Here is a 17,334-nt window from a genome sequence, read left to right as displayed (position 1 = left end):
AAATACAGGCTACATGATGACCTATTCAATTTTGTGCATATGTGACTACATAGATAATAGTTAATAAAGTCTTAGTTCTGCATCAGAACATTTTTAACTGTTTAATACTTGCCCTTTGCTGTAGAGCCGCAGCTGTCTCATCAACAGGACCCTGGCCAGCCCTAAGGGACTATCTAGGATGCTGCTCTGCAAGATATCACTATCTGTGTTCTATAGCATGCTCCCAGGAGTGGGGAATATTCTGTTATTTGTGTAATGCCTTGTGCTTTGGAAGCCTTTCCTATTGCTTGAGGTCTTAAGACTACAGAATAGCAAAGCAGCAGTAGCTGTTTGCACAGCAGTACAGAAACACTGCACACACCCAGCTAAAGAGCAAAGCTCTGGGTAAAGCCAAACCACTTCTGGAAGAGGCCAACAGGTAGCACCAAAGAAGAAGCGTAAGTGAGGCAAGTGCATAATGATTCCTCCCAAAGCCCTCCTCGCAAGCCTCTATTTCTAACCTGCCACCTGCTCATTTAATTTGATGGCACCCAGTTCTTGTACTGAGAAGCCCACGAACAGTCATCCCAAAGCCCAGAATAGGAACTGGGCACCAGTCAGTGCCTACTCCCACACAAGCCTTTTCCCAAGCAACAGGGGAAGACTGTCTTACAGCAGAGACCCCTGATGCTAGGCACGACTGGGAACAAGACCCAGTTATTGAGAAATTCACTCTATGGCAGACCTGGAAACCACTCTCTGCGCTGCCCTAGGAATAGGCTTCCAAAAAGGAAAAGTCTGTCTCTGACAAAAAGACATCATGTAACTCCATTATTATCTGCCAAAGTTGTTCAGGGTTTATTTTTATTTAATCTGAAATATTTTTTCTCCATAACAGGGATCACTTGAAAAAGAACATTGGACCACTTATGCCAAACAATATTATTTCTTTATTTTACAAAAAATATATATACATTTATTCTATATTTAGTCTCTTTGCACCCCCCACACAACACTTCTGCTCGAGGACCATTGTGGGCATGGCCCAAAGCGCTATATACATATACAACAGCAAGGTCAGTCCGTGACCCAGCACAGGAGCTCCTCAGCAGCAGAACACGGGACACTCCAGAAATCCTGGAGCCCTGCCAGCAAAGGACAGGATGGACGTGCTGACCACCTGCACCAGTGATCCTTCAGCACTGTATTCAGCTGATGAGGAGGCAAATTCAGGACCTGCTCTTCACAGCACCAAGGAGGGCAGATAAGTCCTTGCACTCAGGGTGTTAGTCAGCGAATACTCCTTGGGATGGAAAAGCGTTTGCTCCTCTATTTCTCAACTGTTTAGACTTTCAGATCTTTCAGACCTGTCCAAGGCCCACCAGCTGCAGGGAAGCTCTGCAGGTTTCCCCACACTTCCAAACAGCAGCATAGGATCGGTGTTGTAAGCAGCATTAGGAGCAGGAGGGCAATTCAGGCACCACATCATCCATCCCTTTTAGAATAGGCAAGCAAGTGCCTCTCAGGCTGACTCACAGCAAGCAATGGGAGGAGCACAAAACACTTCTCTCATGTGGCAAGGACTGACTTGGCCAGTTGCTTGTCCACCCCTTTCACAGTCATTATGAGGAAAGGAAATGTGAAAGGCTATTGATCCACATGGGAAAATTTAGTTCTCACACATGGAAGCCTTTTTGTTTTATTTTTTAAAGAAAGTTGTCAATGCTACTTAAAGGCCTGCAGGGCAAGGTCCACAGGCAGCAGAACAGAGAGGCTGCATTGCTCATTAACAAAAAAAAAAAAAAAAAAGATAAGCAGAGGGCCTGCATAGTTTCGGCAACTGATATGAACTTTGTGTTCTTATCCAAACTGTTTCTTCCCCTATGGTGGGAACACCGAGTAGCCAGCGCTTCCCCCGGCCTACTCATATATACCAATACCTCCACGCTGCACCCTGCATGATGATTTCACAGAAACTCTTAAATCAATATCCTTTTTCAGAAATAGCAGTGAGTTGTGGCAAGAGATGTACACAGTACTCAAGTGTTTCCAATTTCCTCTTTCTACCATTTTTAGAGAGAAGTTACTAGAGCAGATCTCTGCCTACCTGTAGGACTCAGGTAGGAAAGCACCCCCAAAGCTAGAAGAATAAACCTCTTCATCCCTGGAGAGCACAATCTGCCTCAGAAACCAGCCTACTGCAGCTTTCAGCTAACAGTCCCTGGATTAGAACACAATGTTTTGGAACTGCATGCCAGACAGCTCCGACAACAGTCCCCATTCCAGTGTGGAAGGGATTAATAAGTCCCAGACAGTCTTTAAGTGAACCACACTCCATGTGCACATAACTATCTCCAATATAACAAGCCGTAAAACCTATTCAGACCAGAAGAAATCTGGGGATCTGAACTGTAACATAACAGAAGCTGTAGCAGAGCACCCACCTCCCAACACAGAACACCAGCCAGCTTGATTCCAGAATGCCTGTGGTGTCTGAGAGCCCCCAGTCACTACGTACTTACAGCTCAGATTCATCATGGACTTCTGCTCTGCCTCCGGCATCTGAATGTCTCTGAAGCCTTCATCTGCAGAGTCAGCTTCCCTCACAGCCCTCTCCATGACCCTGCCAGAGCCATAAAGCAGGCTGCAGATGTAAAATGCCCCTACCTCACAGGTTTTATTCTTGAAACTTCGCCCTGGCTCAGTGTTGTTACCTAACTGTCCCTGTGAACTCAGGCACACAGCAGTGCAGTCTCCATGCTGTTTCACAGCTACCTCAGCCCAGCTGTGCTGTCTATCCTGTCTCCCCATTGCTCTGTCAGCTCACATCCATGCTGCTAAGCTACTAGCCTGTGCCCTCCAAAGTAGTCCCAGGGCACGCTGGACAGTTCATTTCTCTTCATACCTCTCTTCTCCTCCCCACACGCTCACAAAGTCCTTTTAAACCCTAGCAATTTATAGCTTTCATTAGCGTTAGCTGAAATTAGAGATGAACCCTGCTGACTGGCTTCCCTCTTTAGAGGCTGCTGTTGCTGCCCGTGCTGTTACATTATGACAAGGCCCAGACAATTGTGCTGCTTGAGATATCCCAGGAAGACCATCTTTGGTTCACTAAACTCTTTCAATATGTGCAGAATACAGCAGTCAGATCAATAGCATCGTCCCTAAGTGCCGTTCCCTTAATTGGCAGACAAGTGCTGTCAGTCACTGCAAGGCAGGAGGTGCCACTCGGGGCCATCTTCTGGATCAGGTTGGCATCTGGAACATGGAGGATCACAAAGATTTGGTGTTCATAGCTTTACGAACAGAGCTGTTCTAGATTGTTTTCAGGTAGTGACGGTGTTCTTTCCAACAGGACTTGGGCTGCCAACTTAGTTCCACGACAGGTTTCAGAAATCCTAAGGAACAGAGGAAAGCCGCGGCAGATAGCCAAGGACAGACTTCCAATGGACATCCTAACAGCTGTGTATCAGGGTGTTTAGAAGGGAAGGAACGAGGCATCATGTGAAGGGGGCAGCCCTGCCTTAGGCGTTGATGGCTTTCCAGCGGTCACTGTCTACGCTGTTGATGCTGCCCACGTGATATGGCATGGAGGCTACGTCATCCAGGTACGCTGTGGTGTCGATCTGAGTGCTGGAGTAGAACCCAGAGTCCATCCCCTCCTTCTTGGCAACAGCATACGGGTGGGGTAGGTGCACATCCACATCTTCAGGCTCATCCACCTGACATTTGTAGGAGAAAAGGATCTTCGGCTCAGACCTGGAGTTATTAAAGATTTAAAACACACGTTAAAGCAATGCACTGTCTCATCACAGCCACCTATCCTTAACTGAAACTCAGCAGCACCAAAACCCACGTAGTCAGGTCCTAAAGAACCTTTCACGTGAGCATTCAGCCCTGAAATACACCTAGTGGAGTGACTGCCATGAATTTATACTAAATGTAGCTTAGGACTGGGCTATTTGGGAGAAATAAAAACGGCAGAGTCCTGACGTCAGTGTGGGAAGCAACTCTGAGTGCTGAAGCACTGAGGGCAATCCTTAGCATCCAAACATCACTGGACTCCACAGCAGGCCTGCCTACTGGTAAAAACAGGATTCCACCTCATATTCCATTCGTGTGCATCCAGAAAACCAAAATACAAGCACTTCACATGTGTCTCCACCTCATGGAGATTACATGCCTCTGTTACAGGTCTAACTCCAGAAACTGTTCCCTTCTGATTTCAGAAGGCAGAAGAAACACTTTGATATTTTAGGAGTACTTTTTGTTCTTGGTGGTTCAAAAGCCTGATGTTTCTTGCGTGGACAATAAAAGACACAGCCTACGCTCACAAACTCTTTTCTAACCAAGATAAATCTCCTGAGTGGCCACACGGCGGCACCCTCAACACGGTAATAAACACTCCCGAGTGCTTTCACCTAATGACTGCCCCGTTGTATAGGAATCCCCAGTCAAGGGGTTACTTAACCCCCCAGATCCTTACCAAAAATCTATTAAAAATCCACTCAGGAGCCCGATTAATCTTTCATTCGATCTCTCACTCACCACTTAGTTACCAACTTCAGCCACAGAACTCTGCACTAACAGGATGCAGACACTGAAGTGACCCTCCTCAAATGTTCGAGAGGAAAACAAATATTGGCTCAACTTTGCATACAAAAGTGACCAGCCCTGGGTCACACAAGAAAAACAGCAAGGCCAGAAATATAAAATCGGTTCCTTAACTGGCATTGTAGTCACTGCCTTTCTCTGCAGACTGAAACAACTCAGGTGCCAAACAATTAACAATACATATTCCCTAAATCCCTGTTCCTGGCTACTCACCCAAAGAAGCCTTTCAGGAACGCCACGTAGATGAGAGGTGCGAAGAAGCTGAAGTAAAGGAACGTGGTAGCATCAACACAGCTGCAGAAGGGAACATGAAAACATTTAGTACTCGAACACAATACAACTGAATAACCCCAGCCACATCCACCCAGAGGATACAATCCCACTTCCCTCCAGCATCCAAACAGAGCACAAGAAGTCTTCTGCTAACCAATTTCAGACTGATGCAAAATAACAGACTCTGCCACCAACATGTCACCTCTCCTAGAGGCTCAAGAGGAAACCATGCCATGTTCCCGGTTCCAAGCCTTAATGCTGCTAATTTTGACTCATGGAAAGTGACTGATCTCTGCAGAATGAGACTCCAGATATGACCAAGAGCACTCCCATGCTATTCCCAGCAAACAAGCTATTTACTCCCTTGTTATCTATGAAACAAGCCAGTGGCCAGACATCAGTGGAGTCAAATGACTGGTCTCTCTCACCACCTCAAGACCACTGCGTGCACTCCAGAGACCTCCCTGCTTCAAGCTTCCTGATGATTTAGAATTCTTTTGGCATGAAACAGAACCAACGACTTTATTCCCCCTTAGGAACACCATGAAAGTTTGTTTTCTTGAGACGGGCAGCGTCAACGGACACAAACATAATGTGAGAGACTGGGCTGCAGCCCTCCCTCCCAGCATACATACCACAGTCCTTCGATGATATCTACACAGAGAAGGGCACTGCCCAGGCCCTGCACCAGGTTCAGCAGCGCCAGGATTCCAGCATAAACATAAAAACTCTTCCTGGCTGTGGGAAAGACATGAACACAAGGATGAAGCTCAACCCCACAAGCACCAGCACGAGGGTACCCACACTACACAGAGAAAGTACAGTGCAATGTAAGTACCTCAGTAGCAGCCTCTCTCCCTGTTCAAGAACTGCAGATACTCCACAACCAAATAAAACAGCACACACCAACAACAGAAAAGCATCTTAAAGTAAATGCCCAGATAAAACTTATTAAGCAGCTTCAATCAGCCTCTTTCTCACAGGCTGACTAGCATGGACACTTCAACATCATATGTGCATTTCAAAAGGAAATCATTATTAAGGCAAGGATTCTTATTGCTCTTGGGAGATTACATATTTACATCTGTATCAAGATCGAGCTACTGCATCTTGTTTCCTTAATGTAACTGATTTGCTGTTGAAGTTGCAATGTAATTCCTCTCACCCTGCCCTCCAAAATGCACAACATCCTACTTTCCAGTGATAGCTCGTGTCCTTTGCCATGTTTCTGTACCCTTAAATAGGGGGACAAATCTGCAGCACAATCACATACAGGAACCTCTTATTCCCACCTATATTTTCATCCTGCTGCTGTCCCCACCTGTAGGATGGAACCCACTACATTCACTTACAAGGCAGAGAAATCCGGTCCTTCAGAGGAGTTTTTGGAAGAATCACCACAAAGGAGTAGACCTGTTGAGACAAAGAAAGAACTGTCCCACAGCTGCAGAGGCAGTGAGTGGTGTCACACGCTTCCTAGATGTCTCAGGGCAGGGGCACAGGCTCCCTGACATTAAATCCAGCGCACATGTGAGGGCTCCACACCTCACCCCATCAGCACACAAAGCATGGTCACTGAGAAACCAGGGAGCAAATAACATCTGAGCTCAGTTCAGATTCAGCTGTCACAGCTTACACAAACTTTTTTGCTTCAGCTTCCTTGTCTAATGAAAAGCACCATGCCGCACCATATCAAGGAGGAGGTGGCCTAGGGCTTTAATATGCTCAAATCATTCTCCCTACTCCATTCAGGAATTATAAAGAGGCTGTCAGAGTGCATAACACATGCCTCGTACTTACCAGAAAGAAGAAACAGGAGCTGGCAAGCCAGAAGTGTCTCCCTCCATGACCATAGATGTTGAAGTCTTCTGCTGAGAGGTGGGCATCAGGGTACAGGATTTCCAAGGTCCCCTAGGAGAGAAGTGACACCGTTACTACACTAGGACAGTCAGCACCCTCACTACAGTAGGTGTGTGTATAAATGAGACTGTTGAAAGCTCAGTTAAGTTGTCTCTGCCACACCTCATTGCTACCTTGCTTAGGCCAAGTTATGTTCATCCAGAATGGGAAAAAATAGAAAACAAGAAGTGATAGAAAAAAAAAAAAAGTGGCAAGAATCAGCATCCAAAGAGAAACAGCATCACTGACATTCCAGAGAAGAGACTGAAGGAAGGGACAAGAGTAGCTATTTGAAACAGTTCTACTCCTATTTCCATCGCTAAAGTACACCTTTCCTGCTGCAACATCCAGAATATAAATGCCTGCACTTGTGCAGGAGTTAGGAAAGGAGACTGTCTTCTTCACTTGAATCCCTGAGAAATATGAACAGAAGCTGCCATACAGACAGCAGAGAGAAAAGAATTTGTAAGTATTATCAGCCTGATACGGTTCTCAAACACTTGATACTTAATCAGGCTCCTCCAGGATATCATGTGGTAATGATCAGCTCACTGCCTCCACACACCAGGGCCTGATCAGTGAACAATGATCTGTGTGTTGTTCTGGTGCCGCCCCAGATAGAGGCACAGAGCTGAGCACTTACATACCAATGAGAAAAATAAACCCAGACACACACTGCATTGTCCAGAGAGAGGGAGACCCAGCTAATAACTGAGCTAGCAAGCCAGCTGCTCGTTTGAAGGGATGCAAGAGCTCTCATCTCTCAAAGAGACAGGAGACAAGAGGCACAGTGCACAGCCCGTACTGACAAGGGCACTTTGGGTGTCTCCATCTAGTTTTGATTGTACTTGAGGCTAGACCCAAGATCTGTGGCTCAGATGTGAAAAACACTCATTCCTGTTCCAAGATTCACTGAACAAGGCAATCCATCTAAATTTCCATCTCATTTCTTGAGCTTGATTGAGGTATTCCTGCCACGGAGATGACAGGGTGATAGGGTCTAGCACGTGCCCTGAGGAACTTCATACTCCACTGCAAGCATCCAGTCTTCCCCCATAACTTTGTCCAGAGAGCAAAGCTGCCACTTTCTGCACATTCCAGGAATCCCACACCTAACAAACTCCATGGCAAGCCACCCCTTTTGCAAAGGCTAACTCTTCTGCTCCATCGTACTCACCTGGGTGACAGAATATGCCAGAGACAGCACTGTAGTGATTGCCAGAACACGTTTCACACTCGACTTGCTCTCCAGGTGACCTGGAATTAAGGAATAAAGAAGTGACTCAGGTTGCAATCCCATCCCTGCTAAAAATCAGTCCTCTCCAAAACCAATTAAAGAAAACATTTTTATTTCCACAGGCCTTCGGGGGAAGTTTAAAGCTTACTTAACCCCTGTCAACTGCTCCCATTTGGAGAGCTGAGCCTTTCAAAGGCAAAGTAACACTTGTAAAATAACAAGTTTTTAATTGCTTCCTTCTGCCCTCACTAATATACAGTGAGGAACCAAGTCCCGTCACTTGGATTACAAACAAAAGTCAGGAATGATTCTATCATCATCTACAAGGACAGGTTTTATTTTCTTTTCAGGAAAAGTGTTGATGGGTGACTGGATTAGAGGAAGGGAGAAGGTCTTGCATAATTTAGAAAAATTTTCACTGAAATACATTGGAGCAGTCAATCTCCATAAGCTCCTTCTAACCTAAATAACTCTTTAACCTCAAAGAGGAAAGAGGCAGCGCTCAGATGTCTTAATGGCAGATGTGATGGAGATGGGTACCCTCTCCCCCACCTTTCACCCACAGCAAGAGGTGCTCCAAACAGTATTTTTACTTGTACAACTGCAAGTGGAGTGACAGATTACAAGTACAGCTAAATGGACTGAATGAAGCCAGGATGGACTCAAACTAACCAAGGTGGGAAGCACACAGAAGGACCCCCAGAAGTAACCATCTTCTTAAATGAAGAGCACTTTAAGCACAGATCAGACAGTTAATCTCTGCATAAAGGTCTTCACCTAAGCTGAAGACTCCTTCACCACATGCATGCAGGACAAATAAAGCACAAATAAACTTTGAAATGGTACAAGCCATAGAATTGTGAATGTAATCAGGCTTTCAGCCATTTCTAACAAACTAATTTTTCCTTTGTCTTTATTCTGGAACTCCTTAATTTTGTAGGATTAGCATTTCTACAAGCTTACAGATACAGCATCTGTGGAAAGAAAGGGAATAGGAAACATTCAAAGCACTCAAACTCCTGGCACATACCAAAGGCAAGGCCTAGAATCACCACACTCAGCTCAATTGCCAGAAGGAAGAACCTCGTGATCTCCCACAGGATCTGAGGGACAACAGAAACCAGACAAACATGATTAGAAGGAGCCAGGAACCAGTTAGAAGTTAATACAGCAAAACTCCATTCTCTGCTCCAGGGGATAGCTGCCTCTGAATGGAACGGGTCATTTCTATAAACCTTCCTTGTGCGTTGTGGGGATGCTAACTTTATGCTTGTCCCAAGGCCTGATCTTGTCTGAACAGAAGAATTGTGTAACAAAGCAAACAGCTTGCCTGCAGAGAGAGAGTGGCCACGGTTTGCCATGCTTGTGGATCTGTCACTTGTCATAAAAATGCACTTTCTGCTGTACTCTCAAGAAACAACAATCCACAATGATCTTGAAACTGTAGCATCAAACAGGGCCAGTTCTTAAAGCAGAAAATTCTGCAGTAAAGTTATGACTGAATAAATTCAGTATTATGCCCTCCTCCAAGGAGAAGGTCTGGATTTTGGTCCCCAAAGACAGAGTATATTCAACTCTAAAACTGACTAGCTTCCAGCTTGTCATTTTTAATTCCCAGGCTTCATTTGGTGAAACAAGATCAGGCAAAAAGCAGGTGAAGTTACTTTCTGGAAAGTCATACAATAAACCGAGGCCACACTTAGGACAATAACCCTGATTCTGGCTTATGTATCCCTTTTCTCTGAGCACTGGTGCTCTCTTGAATATACACAGTATTTTAAGAGGCACACAATAAGACAACTCAGAAAACATATTTATAGTTTCTGGGATGTTCTCTTGTGTATATGCATATATACACGAGAAAAATGTATGTACATATGACAGCAAACAAACATAAGGCATATTAGAACATGAGCCCACAGGAAAGACTGACTGAACGTCTGTCCTCCTGCATGACTTCTCAGCAACATGAAAGCACCTTCTCTCCTCTTCTTCATTTTTCAAGTCCTGGACATACATCTGTTCAACAGAGGTGAATAGAAGCACTACAAAGTTCCAGCTACACACAACAAGCAATGCTTTAAAATGCTTTTACGGGGAAAGCAAGAGAATCACACTCATCCCAGAGAATAAAGGTAGAAGACCTGTACTCTGGGCAGCCCTTCTTCCTCCAACAGCTCAAGCAGCAGGTTTTTTTTTGTCGTTTTAGGTAATATTCTGTTGCAAGTCAAACAATTACAAAGGAACAGCATGTACAAAGCTATTTCCTGTTTGCTAAGGGTTCACCCTCTGCTCAGAGAAACTGCAAGGACATTCAGCTATCAGGACAAAAAGGGTTGTTTTATTTGCTTTCAACACAAAAGACTTCACTATTTTTCCAAGAGTCCCTCAAATATAGCAAGAGCAACAGAGACCAGGTATTGCCTATCCACTAAAGGTATCTGTTTGTTTGTTTAGCTCTTGCAAAACACAGCTTTCCATCTGCAGGAAAGTTTAACTGCCACTGTTTGTGTCTAATTTAGGAAGTCCATTGTTTTACAGCCCTGGATGTTGTGATCAATTAGATACAGCTATCAGAATAGGATTCCGTAGCCCACATAAGCTGTGAGTAGTGCAAACAAAAACACATTCTTCTTGCATGCAAATAAAAGGGAAGCAGTAGCAGAATGCTGTGTGGCCAGAACCGCATGAAGCAGAGCCTCTAGAATGCGACCTGTACCTACCTTATCAGCAACTGTGGCAGCATCAGAGGCACTCACAGTCATGGAGACAACAGCACGGGCAATACCAACCAAAGCCACCACAAACACCTACATGAAAAGGTATCAAAAATAAGCTCATGTCAAAAGGCACACACGCAGTAATGATCAGACACCCTTGTGGAATACTGTTTTCAGGTCAGCTTCGAAGCCTGATAACGTGTACTGAGAACCTCACATAACAGATTCAGTTTAATTTCCTGAAGAAAATTCCTCAGGCTTGTCAGGTGTGAGTACTGGCTTAGAATTTATGAAGGTGCACGTTTCCTCAACTGTCAGATTCAACAGTTCTGAAGAATTCTCATCCACTCTTTTACAACTGTACTTTTATAATATAAGTCTTCCCACCTTTCAGTCTGCTGGGGCAGGGCAGGAGAAAAGTCAGACAAAATACAGCTCTCCAAGTTAAAAGCTAAAGTGCTTGGTATGACTGAATAAACCAATGGCATCAGATAACAGAAGCCGCTTCGTACCAACTACCTCACTTGAGATCTGTGATAAAGCTGAAATCCACAGTTCTTTCCCTCAACACTGAGGACGCTCAGGAATGCAGAAGCTAAGTCAACGCAGCCAGCAGCTTTAAAGCATCTCACCCCAGCACACAGAGCAGCATCAAGATACTCACATCAGCTCATGCACCATTTAAGCATGGCAGCACAGAGCACAGCAAGGCTAATTTGCCAACCCCAGTGCTGTCACAACCATACTCTGCAATTAAGACCTCCGTGGGATAGATCTACCCTCTGCTGTGCAGACTTACCCTCTGAGAAGGCAGATTTTTCCAGATAAAATTCTCCAAGTTAAAGGCTAATTTAAACTAATGATGAAGGTATGAGGCAGCGACATCTACCACAAAATGGAAGTCCAAGCTGATTCCAAGACGGATGGAGAATGCAAACAACCAGTACGTCACCTACTGCAGAGTGCTTCCTCCTTAGAGGAAGAGGGGATGCAACAGCCCAACAGAATAATGTGACATTCCCTTCTGGGATTAAAGAGGAAAAAACACTTACAGAAAAAGAAGGGTCCCTGAATATAACGTGTTCTGGAGCAGCAACAGCTCAGAGAGGAAAACACACCCCTTTTGCTTCCTCTAAGAAGGTACAGCCTCTTCTAAAGCTATTAACTTAGCTTTAATCACTGACTCCACAAGAAAGCATTCCTTCAAAATGTGTCAAACAGCCATTTGAAAGGAAATCCTCACAGGACACACTTAACATCCTCCTCTCCCAAAAACTCAATCCAGAAGATCAAACTGAGTGAAAAGCACTTTTCTCTAAGGCTGGTTCATCACATTCTACTTCTCGCTCTGTTCTGAAGAAGCTGACAGCATACAGTCAGTTCACTTTTTTCTTTCCTTTGGTTTCTCAGTTTTACTTTTCAAAGCCTTTGGAATGAACTTCTTGCTGACCCCTCTGCGTTACTGGATACGGAACGGAAGACTTCAATGCAGGCTGCAAATAGCTAGTAATATTTTTTAAAGTTGGAGCATTCGTGTATGACCCTGACTACCCAAAACTTTGCACAAGCTCAGTGCCCACACCTCACACCTGTAAGAGCTCTAAGACTTCTCACCAAAGACTCAGCTGAGGCCACCAGCTTACATTCTGTTGTGATGTGCTATGGGTTTTGCTGTACCAGTACCCGTATGCTGCCTGAAGGATGCCTCCATTCTAACCCAGTCCAAACACACATTGACTTACAGAGCCTGTACTAATCTCCCTGAGCCAGAGCAGGCACATCATGCTGCTTGGAGGCAAGCTAGGATCTCAAAGTACACCTAGGATCAAGCTTCTGAATAACGCTTTACACAAATCCGAGCAGGTTCCTATCTGCATTTACAATGCCCTGGGAGCAGAATCAGTTAGTAGGACTGATGTTCAGAGATCACTACAGAGACTATCTGAACGTGATCAGAAGTTGCCTGAGCTTTTCTGAATCAGGGAGAAGGGAACAGAAGAGATCTTGCATGTTTGAGAACTGGGACTGTATTGCCTATGTTATGTTTCCATCTTAAGTAATAACAGGAAAATCATCTAGCAGCCACTTTGATATGATGGGAAAAACTAACTGCGTAAGATTAGTGCATTCCCAAATTAACCAGAACCCTGTCACATCGCTGTTTGCTACACTAGATGACCAAGCTTTCCAACAAGGGAAATAAAAATTATTCTCTAGTGTTTCACTTTCACTACCTCAGTGAGAAGCAAGTTTCACGTCACATGACTTACTGTAAGGAGGAAGGAAAACATAAGATGCTAGACCCCAAGACAACAAGGCAACAAATGAAGGAAAGTAAGTCATCATAGAACAAAGACCACACATATCCAGACACTCCCAGAATCTGAAAAATAGAGTTCAATAGTGAAAGTGTCTACTTCTGGTAATATACCTCCAACTAAAAATAAATTTTATTCCTGTGTGTGGGAATAAATAGACCTTGGTCTAGGCTAGCTCTCTCTCTCCCCACTGTTTTGGTGATACTGTTCATGAGTGGTAATAAAAAACACTCCTTCAGTCAGGTCAAAAGCACACAGTGGTACTCACTAGTATGTAGAATGTGGTGAAGATTGGGCTGGAAGTAACCCGGATTTTGGCCCTGGCAGAGGGCAGCTTCCAGAGAAGGAACATAAAGAAAAGCACATTGGGAACCAGGAGCAACAGATCCCAGTAGCGGACTCTGCAAAAAGTAAATAAAACAGTTTTTTTTTTCTCCTGTTCTTCAGCGTCTAGAAGGTACCAGCCCCAGGCCCTTCTCTCCCAAACTCCGAGAAAGAAAGCTTTTTCCCCTGGCCCAGGGTCAGACTGTGATCCCATTTTCTCCTTCTCACCTGGATTTCCCAATGTCTTCATAGAGCAACAGCAGGCACTTGTGTGGCACAGTGATGTTGGTGTCATTGATCACCTGCATTGTTTTGGGGGACAAAGTTGTCACATTATCTAGGGCTGTCACCAGGGCAGTAGAGTGTGTGATGTTGTCAGACACGGAGAATCTCATCACAGACATCATGGACTGGAGCATCCTGCCTTCTTGCTGGTCCAGGTCAAACACAGCACAGGACAACAACAGCAGAGAAAAAGGAACATTAAATCAGTTGTGAGTCAGAGCTCAAAAAGCACATCCCTTCCATTAGGCCCCTGGACAACTGCTTCCTGCTTGTTACAGCAAATTATCATCATCAGAAGGACAGTGTTACACAACAGAACAAATGCCACATGCCCTGCACACAGCCATTCGGGTACTCAGTGGAAAACCAGGATCTTGTATCAAGAGCAACACGTACCTTCAACATAGTGACATGCTAAGCTGGAGTAATTTTGCGATTTGAGCTTTGGCAGATTCATAGAAGACATCAAGACTCAGCAGCAACACATGGCATCCTCAGAGAGAGGCAAACTCTGCTGTACCACTGATTATTCCAGTTCCCAAGACCAAGAAGTCAATGAATTAATTTCAACTACAGCAAGGAAAAAATGAAGGCCTGTACCTAAAACATGTTGCTGTTACCAACCCTACAGTCAGAGCCTCACATACTTTTATCAAAACGGACTGCACTATCTGCAGAAAACAACACTGGCAAAAGCCAAAATTCAGAACTTTTTCTTCTAACGCTCCACAAGACACCAGAACTATTTTGATTTAAAGCACAACAGCAAGGATGTGAAGAGACAGTGCCTCTCAATGACCTGAGCAGCGTAAGGCTCTCCATCTTCCTTACCATCAGTCATGATCACAGTGAATCTCTCAAACAGAGCAGCATCTGTGCAAACTGGCAGCCCAGGACCGGGTGCAGTCCTACCTGGTGAATTTCCTACAGCCAAACTCTCTGGCAGCAGAGAGCTACACAGTCAGAACCACAGGAGTTGTGCAGCTTGGTTCTTTTGCCTGCTCTACCTTATACTTCTCCAGCCACCTGGAGAAATGGTAAGAGAGCTTCCCACCTCCTGCTGAAACTTTTTGAGTTGCCTTTCCTGAGAGAACACTCACGTGTTTTCTTCCATCTGTCCGCCCACCAGGCCCTACACTGCTGCATTGTTCTGCTCCACTGTCCATTAAATCCCACGTGCTTCATGCCCATGCCAGTGGCTTTGCCAAGTGTCATTGCAGCAGAAGCAACAGCAGTTCATCACTCTCTTGGTTCCACAATCATCTCGGAAGCTCGAGCAGATGCTGGCACACAGTACTGTAGAGCAGGATTAGAGTTTTGACCTGATTTATGTTAGTAAGCCTGTTCCTAATTCAGTGCCACCTTCCACAGATCCTCTCTTCTTCATACCCCGAAACAGCAACCCTCACTGTTAACACCCTGCCGAGGAGCTGAATGTAAGCACAGGGTCCTGCCACCTCTCCTGGCACTCCCCAGAGACATGGTCACCGCTGACAGATCCAAAAAACCTCGACCAACTGCCCTTAGAGATGCGTGGTGCCAGAGATAGCACTCTAGCAGTCTGTGTGCTATAGTTAATCCAGGATTCACCGCAGAAAAATTCTCCCTGTTTGAATTTAGCCCTGGCTGGCACAGCAGACCCAGCAGCCTGAATGACAGGAGCCAGCAGGTAGCTTCCCTGGCAGATGCCGGGTGACTCACCGGGCGGAAAGAATCAGCACAGCCCTGCGTCATCCGTCGGGCAACTCGGGAGCACCTTCCCCACAGACCGCTCAGGACTGTGGCCACAAACCTGTCGTCAGAGCTGAGGCTCTTCCGAGGTCTTCCGAGGAGTCACTCCCAGCTGACAGACCCTCTCTTTGATTCACCCCCTGCTGACAGAGGCTTCGGAATGGGATTTGCTTTCGCGGCTGCCATGTGCTGGGCTGCACAAGGGACGTCACATCAAACACAGACACACAGACCTGGAAAGATCAACTTTGTGCTGAGGTGGCAGCGTGCGTGCCAACAAACCCTAGTTGTAGCAGAGGTTCCAGCAAACAACCTTCACAGGGCAGACCTCTCCAGAAGTGTCCCCTCTCCAGTTCCTCACTCTTCTGAATCAACACTGTTGAGAATGATTTTCTCTAAATAATTCTGCTCCATTCTCCTCCGAAACACTTCCCTGACCTCCGCGTCTCAGTAGCAGCAAGGACAAATACATTCACATTTGTCAACACAGAAGAAATTCTACCTATCTTCAAAAAGGCTTGGAAAGGGTAGAGAAAAACCTCACAGAGTGTGGGCAGAATAACAGCAGCTGTGAACCATCACACCCTCTCATATCTTTTCTGGGACAAAGACTTGATCTGCTTGTCCCATAGAAAAGAGCTCGAGTATAAAGCTGAAGACAAATTACCTGGGAAAGAATGTGTTCTTCTAAAAACGAACAAACAGGCTCCAATTCCTTTCCCCTAGGATCCCCACTATCACGCAAGGGCAGCGAGCTGCTGATAAGGAGAGGGGTTGGCCACGTCTAGCAGCCAGCTCCAGTCACAAGTTTCAAAGGGCAGAGCAGGACTGAGCTCAGCGCTGTGCCAGGCTGCTCGCCGTGCCCTGCTGCTGGGATCCTGCTCCTCTTCCCATCCCACAGCGGGATACGCACAGAGGCACAGCACCACGCTCACGCTTAGATCCGCCCCGGTATGGTGGAAATACCAGGGAAAAACCCCCAGCAATGGGGCTGGGAGCTGACGGCAGGGATCCCCAGCAGCACCGCTCCCTGTAGCAGACTAAAAACCCTTGAAATAAACTCAGCCAGCTGAGCAGAGCCCAGGGATCGCTCACCTCACCCTGCTGCGATCCAGCCCGGCCCACGCACACAGGGGCTGAATTCAGCCCCAGCCCCATGAAACGAGCCCAGTGCCACAGCCACGGCCCCCTGACAGGAACCAAAACCCACCTGGCTGAGCCCTGCACGTGTAATATCTGGAGAGAAAACACGGCGGTGCCCCGTAGGGTCACTGGGGCAGGGCACCGGGCGCTGTAGGGCTGCTGCCTGCCCCTCAACAACCGGCTCTGGCTTCCTGGCTCCTGCCCCTAACGGTGTGGGCAAGCTTTGGGGTCAGGTGCCCGGCACCGCACCTACCTGAGGGCTGGCTGTGCCCGAGGAGCGCCCCGTGCGGACTCCCCACAGGGAACCCCTCCCCGCTTGAATTCCGGCTGCCACAGCACCGAGCGGGCGGCGCTCCGACCCCACCGCCACCCCGGCAGCCCCCAAGATTTTTTGAAAAAAGGTTAAAAACAAGCGAAAAAAGCCCTTTTTTGTTCTTTTTAAAGCCAGATTTTCAAGCCTCGCTGCCAGCCCGAGCTCCCCTCCCGTCACCCGCACCCCCACCCCCGGCTCCTACCCGGCCTCCCCTCAGCCGCGGGGCCCGGCCCAGCCCCAGCAGGCCCCGGCCCCGGCGGGGCGCGTCGCGGAAGGGAGGCTGGAGCCAGGCGCCGCTACCAGGCCGGAGCCTCTTCGGCTGGGCTCGGGGAGGGGTATTGGGAGATGGTCCCTCAGCGGGGGAGGGAAAAGACCAATAGGAAGGCAGGTAGGATGGAGTGGCAGAAAGAAGTGGTGGGGACAGCCAATGGGAAGCGCGGGGAGGCGGGACTCTGGGGGGCGGGCTCGCTGCGGTTTAAAGGAACCGAGTCCCGGCGG

At 46.7% G+C, this 17,334-nt stretch overlaps 1 protein-coding gene across 15 annotated transcripts; it reads right to left on the bottom strand.

Moving 5' to 3' along the window:
• Positions 1 to 837: 837 nt before the first annotated feature.
• Positions 838 to 17,093, bottom strand: TPRA1 (transmembrane protein adipocyte associated 1). 15 transcript variants are annotated; one of them, XM_084292476.1, is made up of 12 exons: positions 15,709 to 16,034; positions 15,351 to 15,633; positions 13,593 to 13,795; positions 13,309 to 13,441; positions 10,726 to 10,812; positions 9,033 to 9,105; positions 7,943 to 8,022; positions 6,667 to 6,777; positions 6,219 to 6,279; positions 5,502 to 5,604; positions 4,807 to 4,887; positions 838 to 3,738 (listed from the first exon to the last, which is right to left on the bottom strand). In XM_084292476.1, the coding sequence occupies exons 2-12, from the start codon at positions 15,381 to 15,383 to the stop codon at positions 3,504 to 3,506; spliced, it is 1,200 nt and encodes a 399-aa protein (XP_084148602.1). In that variant the 5' UTR covers positions 15,384 to 15,633; positions 15,709 to 16,034; the 3' UTR covers positions 838 to 3,503. The 15 variants fall into 15 exon arrangements, with proteins under 15 accessions (XP_084148602.1, XP_084148607.1, XP_084148597.1 ...); XM_084292481.1 differs by lacking the exons at positions 15,351 to 15,633; positions 15,709 to 16,034 and adding an exon at positions 17,039 to 17,093; XM_084292471.1 differs by lacking the exons at positions 15,351 to 15,633; positions 15,709 to 16,034 and adding an exon at positions 17,039 to 17,077 and having other exon boundaries at positions 13,593 to 13,791.
• Between the last annotated feature and the right edge of the window lie 241 nt (positions 17,094 to 17,334).

The sequence above is a fragment of the Netta rufina genome, assembly GCF_964035555.1.
Source record: "Netta rufina genome assembly, chromosome: 10".
Taxonomy (NCBI): Eukaryota; Metazoa; Chordata; class Aves; order Anseriformes; family Anatidae; genus Netta; species Netta rufina.
Note: the sequence above shows the minus strand (reverse complement) of the source record. Positions and strands in the feature narration are given on the sequence as shown.

Coding starts and splice junctions, on each gene's coding strand:
- TPRA1 (XM_084292467.1), bottom strand. CDS start 15,131: ATGTCTCTGGGGAGTGCCAGGAGAGGTGGCAGGACCCTGTGCTTACAT. Junction 6,280..6,666: donor GCTCCTGTTTCTTCTTTCTG/GTAAGTACGAGG, acceptor TTGTCTCAACAG/GTCTACTCCTTTGTGGTGAT. Junction 5,605..6,218: donor GGACCGGATTTCTCTGCCTT/GTAAGTGAATGT, acceptor TCTTTCCCACAG/CCAGGAAGAGTTTTTATGTT.